Source organism: Giraffa tippelskirchi, chromosome 2 (assembly GCF_054371585.1).
Source record: "Giraffa tippelskirchi isolate mGirTip1 chromosome 2, T2T-mGirTip1v1.2.pri, whole genome shotgun sequence".
Lineage (NCBI taxonomy): Eukaryota > Metazoa > Chordata > Mammalia > Artiodactyla > Giraffidae > Giraffa > Giraffa tippelskirchi.
In genome coordinates this window covers 34,359,800-34,372,295 of record NC_137276.1, presented here as the reverse complement: position 1 = coordinate 34,372,295, position 12,496 = coordinate 34,359,800, and the positions used below count along the sequence as shown (strand labels likewise).

The 12,496-nt window shown below is 41.0% G+C and overlaps 1 protein-coding gene across 4 annotated transcripts in view; it reads left to right on the top strand.

Moving 5' to 3' along the window:
* The window catches only part of PLCE1 (phospholipase C epsilon 1), a 359,604-nt gene extending 351,011 nt beyond the window's left edge, over positions 1-8,593 (top strand). For 2 of the 4 annotated variants that reach the window (XM_081553509.1, XM_081553501.1), the window contains 4 exons: positions 2,567-2,725; positions 4,149-4,367; positions 4,678-4,886; positions 7,331-8,593. In XM_081553509.1, the coding sequence (XP_081409635.1) occupies positions 2,567-2,725; positions 4,149-4,367; positions 4,678-4,863 (564 nt within the window). In that variant the 3' untranslated portion in view covers positions 4,864-4,886; positions 7,331-8,593. Of the gene's footprint in view, positions 1-2,566; positions 2,726-4,148; positions 4,368-4,677; positions 5,055-5,558; positions 5,655-7,330 lie in introns of those variants that run through there. The other 2 variants (XM_081553520.1, XM_081553530.1) reach the window with 2 other exon arrangements.
* The last annotated feature ends 3,903 nt before the right edge of the window (positions 8,594-12,496 follow it).

Below are 12,496 nucleotides of genomic sequence, written 5' to 3'. Positions count from 1 at the left end.
ACAATCACACTATATTTAAGTTCACGTAATTCCAGGATTTCTTTTTGTTTACTTATTTCTGCTTGTGCTGGATCTTCGTTGCTGGGCAGGCTTTGTCTAGTTGTGGTCAGTGGGGGCTACTCTTCATTGTGGTGCACAGGCTTCTCACTGTGGTGGCTTCTTCTTGCGGAGCACAGGCTCTAGGCACACAGGCTTCAGTAGTTGTGGCATGTGGATTCAGTTGCAGCTTGAGGACCCTAGAGCACAGGCCCAGGAGTTGTGGCACAAGGGCTTTAGTTGCCCATGGCATGTGGAACCTTCCCAGACCAGGGATTGAACAGTGTCCCTTGCATTGGCAGGTAGATTCTTCTCCACTGTACCAGTAGAGAAGTCCCAGGGTTTCTTTGTATATATTTATTCATATACACAAAAATATATTTTTATATCCATAGCAGATGGTTCAAAGGATATACAACCTAACAACAGTGGTTTTTTTATGGAGAGACGGGAGAGGTGGAGGAAAGAAAGAAAAAAAAGTAGAAATGGGAAGTTTGCCTTTATATTGATATATTTCCTTACTGCTTGAAAATTTTTGATGATACCTATGTCTATATTGGATGAGGCATTAATACCATTTCTATGACTGTCTAAAAATAAAAAAATAATTTAAAAAATATGTCTATAGATATGGTAAATAATCTGCCTGCAATGCAGGAGACCTGGGTTCTATCCCTGGGTCGGGAAGATCCCCTGGACAAGGGAATGGGAATCCACTCCAGTATTCTTGCCTGGAGAATTCCATGGACAGAGGAGCCTGGCAGGCTACAGTCCATGGAGTTGCAGAGTCAGACACGACTGAGTGACTAACACTTTCACTTTCAACTTTATATTTAAAACACATAAGAAACGCTGGGCTGGAAGAAACACAAGCTGGAATCAAGATTGCTGGGAGAAATATCAATAACCTCAGATATGCAGATGACACCACCCTTATGGCAGAAAGTGAAGAAGAACTAAACAGCCTCTTGATGAAAGTGAAAGAGGAGAGTGAAAAAGTTGGCTTAAAGCTCAACGTTCAGAAAACTAAGATCATGGCATCTGGTCCCATCACTTCATGGGAAATAGATGGGGAAACAGCGGAAACAGTGTCAGACTTTATTTTTTTGGGCTCCAAAATCACTGCTGATAGTGATTGCAGCCATGAAATTAAAAGACGCTTACTCCTTGGAAGGAAGGTTATGGCCAACCTAGATAGCATATTTAAAAGCAGAGACATTACTTTGCCAACAAAAGTCCGTCTAGTCAAGGCTATGGTTTTTCCAGTGGTCATGTATGGATGTGAGAGTTGGATGGTGAAGAAAGCTGAGAGCCGCAGAATTGATGCTTTTGAACTGTGGTGTTGGAGAAGACTCTTGAGAGTCCCTTGGACTGCAAGGAGATCCAGTCAATCCATCCTAAAGGAGATCAGTCCTGGGTATTCATTGGAAGGACTGATGTTGAAGCTGAAACTCCAATACTTTGGCCACCTCATGCGAAGAGTTGACTCATTGGAAAAGACCCTAATGCTGGGTAGGATTGGGGGCGGGAGGAGAAGGGGACGATAGAGGATGAGATGGTTGGATGGCATCACCGACTCGATGGACATGGGTTTGGGTAGACTCCGGGAGTTGGTGATGGACAGAGAGGCCTGGCGTGCTGCAATTCATGGGGTCGCAAAGAGTCGGACACGACTGAGCGACTGAACTGAACTATTAATGTAAAATTCACTGAAAGCCAACCCACCAAAAACCATCTAACCTGATGACCAGTTCTCGTAATTATTGAGAATTTTGTCAATGTTCATTTCAATGTGACTTACCTCCAGTCATTGCTTTAGCCTTTCCATTGTGGGTTTTGTTCATTCAGCCTGCCGGAATGTCAGTCTTGCATGTTTCACATTTCAGATGTCTAGCGTTTCTTAAATGCTCAAGTTTTGTTGGGGAATGGATGGGATTTCTTTTAAATGTAGTTACCATATTCTTATTTGGCTTTTGCGTGTGTGCTAAGTCAATTTAGTCATGTCTCTTTGTGACCCTATGGGCTGTAGCCTGCCTGGCTCCTTTGTCCAGGGGATCCTCCAGGCAAGAATACTGGAGTGGGTTGCCATGCCCTCCTCCAGGGGATCTTCCCGACCCAGGGATGAACCAGCATCTCTTCTGTCTCTGCATTGGCAGGCGGGTTCTTTACCATGAGCACCACCAGGGAAGCCCATTTGAATCTGAGTAATTGGAAAAATGGCATATTGTCTTTTTACAAATTTATCTCTAGTTGATTGGTGGACTCAAAATCCACAGCAAACACGAGCAGATCTACTGGCTTGTTTGGGACCAGACCTTATCAGTGTGTCCACATTAGCAGAAACTTACAGTACTTTCCTCCTCTAAGATGACATGTATATCCTTCTAGGATAGTTTGTGAAACAGTAACTAGTGTATGGGATGTCAAGCTAAGAAGTTGCTTCCACGTTACCAAGATCCAACTCAAAGTTTTACTAGATTTTTCTTTCCTTATTCTACGTTATCATTTACTCAGACTTTTCTTAACATAGAACCTGGAAGAGAAGAGCATTGTGCAAGATGACAAGGAGATGCTCCTGAGCTCAGAGGAGGACAGCTTCTTTGTCCATGTGCACGACGTTTCCCCAGAGCAACCACGCACGGTCATCAAAGCGCCCCGTGTCAGCACCGCACAGGACGTCATTCAGCAGGTGAAGGCCTCCCCGCCCTCCCCCAGCCCTGTCCTCAGTGTCAACTGCTGGGCCCAGCTCCCTCTGGGAATGAGGTTCTGGAACAAAGGGGACATGACAAGGCAGCATGTGCCTGGTAAGGCTGGGAAGTATCTGGTCCTTCAACAATACTTGCCCACTATATGAGTATATGTGAGTCAGGCTCTCTCAGAAGCCTTGACAGCAGAGCCAGGAGGTGGTTCTGCAGAGCGGGAGTGTCACTGTCCATCACCTAGTGACCATCTCTCCAGGATCCTTCAGACGACATGCAGGAGGACTCTGACGCTCTCCCCTTCTGGGTATATGGCTCCAGAGAACTCTGCTGCCTTCATTCCAAGCCCTGTAGTGGTTTGCGTTTATGAAACACTTGTTTGAGAAGTCAGCATAATGGTTCACAGCATACTCTAGATCAGGTGCTCCAGATGTAAACCCTGGCTCTACATCTTACTAGCTCAGAGAGCTTGGGCAAGTCATTTAACCATCTGTGTGTTAAGTTACACGGGTGTGCTAGTAAATTGGCTCTCTTTAAAAAAAAAAAAAAAAAAAGACCCTGATTTGTAGCATTTGCCAGTTTCTATCTTGTAGATTTCTCACACATCAGATTCCAATGGGCTCCAGCACAATGCCATGTGCCAAGTCACCACGCAGAAAACATGAAGATATGTAACAGCACTTTCTTTATAGTTATTGTGAACATTAAGTAAATATATGTAATGGACATTTGCCTAGTATAACACCTAACATGGGAAGCACTATTTAAGTGCTATTTGCTACACTGATTGCATGATAATTTGGTTAATATTAGTCTCCTTAATAGACTCTGAACTCCCCAGACTATATACAGTATCTGGAACACAGTAAATTTTTGATGAGTGAATAAATGCATAAATGAAAGATAGTCTCGATAAAAGATTGAGACCAGGTAAGTCTTAAAATGCCTTCAACATCCAAGACTCTAAGATGCAGAGGCAGTGTCATGGGCCAGAGAGGCTCTGGAGGGTCAGGATTCTGTCCCTCACTGTCGGGGTGACTTTCAGGTCTATGAACTTTGGTGGATGCAGAAAATCTTGCTCAAGTCCTTTTTCTGTTACTTACTAAGCTGTTCATCCTCTGGAATCTGCCTGACCTATTAAGCTTAAGCTTCCTTGTTTGAAAAATGGGGATTATAACATCTAAATCATGGATGGGTGTTGTGAAGCTAAATGAGGCAATGTGGGCAAGTTTGTATAAGCTACAACTGTGAAAATGTAAAATGAGAAGTGGGATGATATGATCTGAAAAGGACCCCCCAACCCCCACCCCCATCTAAAAGTCTGTGACATTTTTCCACCTTAAAGTCTCATTTACAGGGAAGCAAGTGTTGGAGATACTGTCTTTATTCTGTTGATCGTAACTTACCTTTCAGACCTTATGCAAAGCCAAATATTCCTATAGCATCCTGAGCAACCCCAACCCGAGTGACTATGTGCTTTTGGAAGAGGTGGTGAAAGACACCGCCAACAGGAAGTCTTCCACCCCAAAGGCCTCCCAGCGCGTCCTTTTGGATCAGGAGTGTGTGTTTCAAGCTCAAAGCAAGTGGAAAGGTGCAGGAAAATTCATCCTTAAGCTAAAGGAACAGGTGCAGGTAAAGTTCAAGGTTATTTTGCTCTATTTGATTTTCATAACTACAGTATAATCAAATTCAGGAGCTAGTGAAAGCCAGGAAGTTCCCAAGTCAAAGACACTAGTGGGAAGAATGTGGCTTGGCTCTGTTTTCACCGTATGGAAAGAAATGTCTTCCCTCTGGGTGTAAGCAGTCCCGAGGTGGTGGGGGGTGGGGGGTCCCCTCCGTCCTGCTTTCCAAAGCTCTACCTACTAGAGTGAGAACAAGAAAGGGCTCTCTCTGATACAGTCTCTTTAACCTAATACCAAGGGAAGGTTCTCATTTTCCACAGGCATCTCGAGAAGATAAAAAAAAAGGCATCTCTTTTGCAAGCGAACTCAAGAAGCTCACCAAGACTAAACAGCCCCGAGGACCCACATCACCTTCTCAGGTCTTGGCCTCAGAAAATGTCCAAAATAAAGAAGAGAAACCTGTGGGTGGCTTGCCTTCCAGTGACACCACAGACTACCGACAATGAGCAAGATAGCACGGTTTACCCAGGTATCCTGAATCACTGCAGCGTTCTAAAACGGGGGTCAACTATACTACTTTGTGAGACATAAGTTTGTACACTGTCTTTTGTCTTTTCCTGGAGGAGGAAGTTCCTGAGGCAGGTAGGGATGGTACCCTACAGAAAAGGGGCTCTGAAGATACACACGACTTCAGCACTGATGATTTCAGATCTCCTTATTTTGTAGATAACCAAGAGGACAACAAACTTGTCCAAACTACAGTAGCTTTATTTCATCAGACATAGAACTGTCTTAATTACTGGTAATTCACATGAACATTCTCAAAGGACTGCTATGGGTCATTCTGTTTTCATTCTTTGGATTTTTAGTTTGCTGTTCTTCTAGTTTAGGTCTGTTTTAGCCTCAACAACCTCCATTTCTTCTGACTCAATGAAAAACTTAAAATCTGGCATGCAAGTTGTGATGTTTAAAAAGAAAGCAAAATGACGTAACAGCCTGAAGTAAATCATGCCTTTGGTTGCCAGCTCGCTGCTTGGTATTCACATACAGAGTAAATTTCATTCTGTTTTAAACTATTTAAATGGAATCTGAATTTTTAAAAGAAGGCATGTGAGGAACCCAAACATAGATCTCCTTTCACTTAGTTTCTTAATGAACTCAAGGGATTATTAAAGCCCTCTTTTCACCTGTTCCATCATAGAGTTCTAAGATTTAAAATCCTTGAGAGACCAACAGCATGGTGAAGGCATTGTTGCTTATATTACACAGCTGCATCATCTGTCTGCATCACAATCAGGTATTTCTTATATAAAATTGTAGCTCACTATTAAAAGAATTTATTAATACCTCTTGATGGGGCCAAATCTGACTTACAAGAGCCCATATTGAGCCGATGTTTAAGAAGCAACTCCTAAAACAACTAGTGCCCCGGATACACTTACAAAGAAACCTCTTTCAAGTCAGACATAGCGAAATACAGGAAACCACCTCCTCCAGAGCTTCTGCACACCCCGCTATTCCAAGTCAGGGCTGTTTAGGTTCTGTATGCAAAGACTCACCAGGAAGAAATCTCAGCACCGTGGCAGCAGTCCACATCATACAGCATCAGATAATACTGAATCTGCACAGAATAGTGAAAACCTGGGCTGTTCCAGACTCTGAGAAGGCTCACAACCCATTTTCTGTTGTGGTACGTCTGGTATTCCATACCCTCCCCTTTCTTTATAGTTCTCTTTATTACCACCTTCCTTCCTCTTAGTTCCCTGACCAGGAATTGAACCCAGGTCCTCACCAGTGAAAGTGCAAAGTCCTAACCACTGGACCACCAAAGAATTTCCTGGTATCTTGTTTTTAAAGTTCCAGACTCAACTCACTTTCCTTCTCAGTGACAGTGTCACTGAGATAGTGCCTTCTTCTCCAAGAACTAAGTGAACTTTAGGACTAAGCACCATGTTGAGCCTCTCCAGCTTTTGGAAAATGACTCATCATGGTAGTGGGTCTATGAGCACACAGTAAAGACAGTGATCAGAATCCATATCAAGAACTTAGCACCAAATAAATCATAGGGGTGATAATGTTATGCATACCTCTCACCTCTCTGTTATAACCTCCGTTAATGATAGAGTGAAATTACACTTGGAAGAGAAAGAGCCCTGGGTGTGCCAGAAGATTAATAAGTACATAATACAACTCCATTAGAAATCTGACTTCAAAATAATGTGCTTGTTCTAATGAGCATTACTAGTTGCTTATATTTTATGAGAATAGGGAAGGTGGTGGTGATTTAGATGATTGCCTTTGGATTCAATTTTCCTATCGTAAGCAGAAATTCATAATCAGTCAATTGACCTCTTTCCCTAAATTTGGGGAAGTTTCTCTTTAACAACAGTCATTGAAAGAATAATAGCCATTGGTGCACAGACGTATATATGGTCATATATGTCCCATGTTATTAACTTTATAAATAGTGTCTCCAAGAAAGAGCACTTGTGAAAAAAGAAGGGCCTTTCTGTAGATGCTCATAAGAAAACAAGTTTAGTATTTTTATTGCTTTCTGAGCAACATAATATTTCATGTTATTTGTTCTGAAATAGTCACCTCTAAAGTTTCAAGAGTTACCCCCTAATAAAAAGATTTTCTAAACAATTATTTACCTTAAGTAATATATTTAACCAGTTGAAAGAAGTCCACCTTTTTTTTTTTTTTTTAAAGCTGGACAGTTTAATTGTGGTTAAAAAACGTTCTAAAGAATGTGGTGTTCCAGGGCAGAAAGAGCCTAATGTTCCACCTCCCAGGAACATCATGTTCTAACACTATGAGTTTACAGGAAACATTCTCTGCCCCAAACCCAGCCACCAGAGCTGCGAGTTTCTGTTGGTTGAACAGCCCTAAGCCTCACTATACTGTGAATTGTTTCTGCCGCTTCACTTTGAACAGATTAATACTAACAAGCCTATGTACACAACTTTACAGGTGAAGCTCTTTTGGCAAGAAGTTAAAATCAAGAACAAGCATAATGGAGACAAATATAATTCCCTTATTTTCATAAACTAAACTGGAAACTTATGATTTCTGAACTCTTGATACGAGGTCCACACTGAGGTCAAGCAAAATGGTATAGGGCTTGCTATCAACTGGTTTCCTGCTGAATGAAGCAAAGAAGCCCAGCAGACTGCCATTTTATACATTTCAACAGTTGGAAAAACCACCGTTAAGCTTGCAATAATTGACTTAGAACAGGAGTCAGCAAACTTTTGTAAAGGGCTAGTCAGTAAATATCTTTGTTCTTATGGGCCAAATGGTCTTTGTTGCAATGATTCAGCTTAGTGCAAAAGCAGCCATAGACAATACATACATGATTGAATGTGGCTGTGATCCAAGAAAACTATTTAAAGACATTGGAATTGGAATTGCTTATCGTTTTCCCATGGCATAAATATTCCTCTTTGGATTTTTTAAAAAATCATTTTTAAAATGTAAACTATCCTTAGTTCAACAGCCACACAAAAGCAGATGGCAGGCTGGATTTGGCTCAAGGGCCACAGTTTGCTGACCTGACTTACAAAACTGGGAACAAGATGCACAGAGGTAAAAAAACAAGCAGGGTAGTTTAGTCATACCTATTATGGCTAAGAATTGGAAGCTTTGGGGCATTGCAAGTGTAAATATGTCCTCTAGGACTCATTAAAAAGTAATTCAACTTACTCTCTATATTGTGTACCATCGTGAACTCTTTTATAGTGTTTCTTTTTACATATAGAATGATGTTGGGTTTTTTATGTTTATCGCTTATATTCACAGACTTTTGGTTTCTACAAAATGAATTTAGAATAACATATCTACTGAGTTGTGGCATCTTAGTAAGAAACTTAGCCATGTTTCTAACGCAAAAGTAGACTGAATTGGTGTTTATTTATTTTATGAGGTTTGTACTGACACTGTACCTATGTATTTATTATACATAGCTTTCTTGATATTGCTTGCAGATTAGAAGCATTAGTGGTTCTATTTCACTATTTGAAAACAAATCTTCTTAAAAGAAAATGTATGCCCTGAATACCTGAAATAGGCCAGAATTTCATGTAACTTGCCGTTTAATGTAAATTATTTTTAAAACCTTGCTGTATAAGACTATCATGTAAGTGTAAAGGATTCATCTTGTTCTTGGCACGAAGCAAATTGTGACTTTTCACATGAAATGTGTTCCTCTAAAGTAAAATCCAAATTTTATCTTTCTAATGACCTTCAAATTTGATGTTTTTCTTCAAATTATAAAACATACTAAAATCTCTAATCTTTGCTTTGAGACTTTCTCACCATAAAAAAAAAATGAATAAAACAATTCCATGTTCTTTGTGTACTCTAATAGAAGTGTCAAAAACACACAACACAGCTTTCATGTTATTGGAAGTTCTAAGTCAAAGCCTTATTACTAAAAGAATCACCGTTTGCTTGTCAACAGCATTCAGGCTATTTCAATTTGATGCTGTTTGTACAGTACTACAGGTTTCTTTTTAAATCAAATAATCAGTCTACAACAAATGCACAGTGCTGCCTTCACTTTAAAAAATTTTCCAGAAACCGTAATCAAACTCGTCTCAACTAATGGGCATTTCTGCCATCTGTTTGGGCTTTGCTGTGCTTAGTTGCTCAGTCATATCCGACTCTTTACAACTCCACAGACTGCAGCCCACCAGGCTCCTCTGCCCATGGGATTCTCCAGGCAAGAATACTACAGTGGGTTGCCATATCCTGCTCCAGGGGAGCTTCCCAACCCGGGGATCAAACCCAGGTCTCCCGCATTGCAGGCGGATTCTTAACTGATGGAGCCACCAAGGAAGCCTCTGGTTGGGCTTACTGTGTCATAAAAATTGAGTTACTAGTCTGACTGGCTAGAGTCAAGATGAAAACTGTGCAGAGTAGTGAGGTAGAAAGCAAGACTGGTCTCACTAGGTTTTATCAACTGGCCTTGACTCTAAGCCCTCCATTCCACCCCATGGTCCTTAGCATAAAATCTGGAACTTACCTTGAGACTGGTTTTAGCAAGTGAGTGAACCCAGCCTTCTGCCTATGTTGCAACCCATCTTGGTTGTTCGTCCTATTGCGAGGTAAAAGTACATACTCTATGGTATTTGAGTCCTAGGGATTTTAGGAGGGACACATTTCTCAAAAATGTAGAGGGTTTACTCTATTATTACAACTAACCAGCACAACCTGGTGTTTGCCCAAAATAAGAAATTTTGATTTAAAGTTTCTCTGAATTATACAGCTATATTAGTATACCAAGTGAAAGAAATTGTCCTACTGTTTAGAATGCATCTAAAATAGCCACCCAGGCTTATACCCATTACCACTTCATACTTTTCAGGCTACTAGAAACCTGGGTAGCAAACTTTCATCAGCAAAGTTGATATGGGAAAGAATCTAAATATGTAAGCTGGGTTTATTACAAGATTTTGAGGAAAAATATTTTAAGATGCTTCACTGGAAACAGAAAGAAAGGAGCATGAATTCTGTTCCTCTGTTGGGTGATTCCAACTTTTAAGATTATGGGAGCTGGCAGGAAGGATTTCGACTGGGAATCCAATGTGATGTGTGACGCCAGAAGAAACAGAATAACTTCCTCTCTATCACCTCATCTGGAATTTACTGTTTTGCCAACTAATGTAAGATCACATAAGGGTGTGAAGGAATGGAGAATAAGTCTGAGGATAAACTTGTAGGAAGTAACAATATTATTTGGGCAAAAAGTGCCCTCTTGAAGGAACACCTTCTTTCATGTCATCCTTAGCAAGTAAAAGTTATTTATAAATTCTCCAGTTGGGGGGAAATATGGAGTCCAGACTCAACGAAAGCAAGTCAAAAGTCAAATTTACTTTTCAACAAAGGTCTCCCATCTTGATGACTCTGGAGACAATGGAGGCTCAATAATGACAGCTGGCCTCCCCAGTGGCTCCGTATGTACTTTTCTTAAAAACTACATCTTTCCTTTCCTCTGTTCTCTCCCTTTCCAATACCTCTGTAGATCTCTCCTCCTCTGCCAGACACCCACAGGCCTTGCTTAATGCCAACAAGTAATCAGACCTTGTGTACTGGTCTGGTAAAATGGAATTAACTAAAACATAAAACTCCACAACTCTGCTCCCACGCCACTAAGGAGGATTTTCCTGGCTGGTGTGTGATCTTAAACTTGGCACAGTGAGAGGCAGCCTACAGCGAAATCAATCTCTAGATGGCAGCCTTGAACCCCTCCAGTTGTTTCTCTCACATCAGCAGCAAGACAACAGGGGAATTCTTGGGCCCTCCAAAAAGTTACTAGACAAGGAGACTGCCTCTTACACCAAGCCCACCCCTCAGTCAACATTTCCATGATACAGTACATTGTCAACAACTTAAATGTTCTCTGCCATTGCTACCTGTCAACTTCCTAAGTACAGTCCTTGCCTGATGGCTAAGGATTTTGACAGGAATTCCTGAATGTTTTTGAGATACTGAATCTCCAAAATTACCAAGCTGTTTGTATACATCTCTTAGATCCAAAACATGCTATGCTGAAGTCTGCCGTCAAGCAGGCCTCTGAAACCTTCCCTATTTCAGATGATACAGGTCTCTGAACTTCAAGACAACTCACTCTGACACTCCACTGGGTAATGCCTCATTCAAACAAAAATGATTTGACTCAGCATACAAGGGCATGGAAGACTAAGGCTATATCGTATGTCTGTTGTTACCCCAGTTCACTTTGAAGTGCCTAGCACAGTGCTAAGCACATAGTAGGTGTTCAATATTTATCTAGCTAAAGAAACAGATATTAAGACTAGTTTATAATAGCCTGAGGCTGTATGTGTGTGTGTTATCATTAATGACTATAATATTTAGCTCTGAAAATGAAACCCATCAGTACAAGATTGTAGAAGTTAAGTGCACAATTATGTTTCATCCTCAATTCAATGGCACCCCACTCCAGTACTCTTGCCTGGAAAATCCCATGGACGGAGGAGCCTGGTAGGCTGCAGTCCATGGGGTCGCTAAGAGTCGGACACGACTGAGCGACTTCACTTTCACTTTTCACTTTCATGCATTGGAGAAGCAAATGGCAACCCACTCCAGTGTTCTTGCCTGGAGAATCCCAGGGACGGGGGAGCCTGGTGGGCTGCCATCTATGGGGTCGCACAGAGTCAGACACGACTGAAGTGACTTAGCAGCAGCAGCAGCAGCAATTCATACAGGATATTCAAATACAAGATGTATAATTTTATGGTCCCACTGTGATTCTCTGTATATGTAACAAGATGGTTAAAAGCATAGTGCAACTGTGGAATAGTTGATGAACTTCTATTTTAAAATTGATTTTTCATTTAAAGTATAGTTTCTGCTGCCAAAGTGAAATATAAATGTATTTATATATGTTTGGAAAAATAAATGATTTGTGACATGTACTGGTCACTTGTGTTCCAATGGGGAAAGACCCCTTGGCCATCTAAACAAATATTCATAACATTTCTGGCTTTTAATATCTAAAAAGTGGGTTAGAAGCAAATATTTATATGTTGAATCATTCATTTCTCACCATTAAATAATCCAGCCTAAAAACTGATTTTAGAAACTAGTTGGGCTGCTGTGCATTTTTTTTTTTTTAATTCTCAAAAGAATAGAAAAAGGCAGCTTTTTTATTCAACTACTCACAGTAAAGAATATTTATAAACTGGTAATTAAAACACTTATTTCATAGGCCATTCCAAGAATATGGCAACAGTCACGTAAAATGCTACTTTTTATTTATATTCCTAAGAATAGGCATTTCATCCATTTTAAAAAAAGGGGCGGGGGGAATAAAATAAAAGCCCCTTGTGCTGCATGCATGCTAAGTCGCTTAAGTAGTGTCCAACTCACTGTAATCCCATGGGAGTGCAATCCCATGTAGCCCTCCTACCTCCTCTGTCCGTGGGATTCTTCAGGCAAGAATACTGGAGTGGGTTGCCAAGACCTCCTCCAGGGGATCTTCCGACCCAGGGATCAAAACCGAATCTCTTACGTCTCTTGCACTGGCAGGTGGGTTCTGTACCACTAGTGCCACCTGGGAAGCCCAAAAGACCCTCACTGGATACCTTTTATCCTTAAGACAGAATGGTAAAGTCT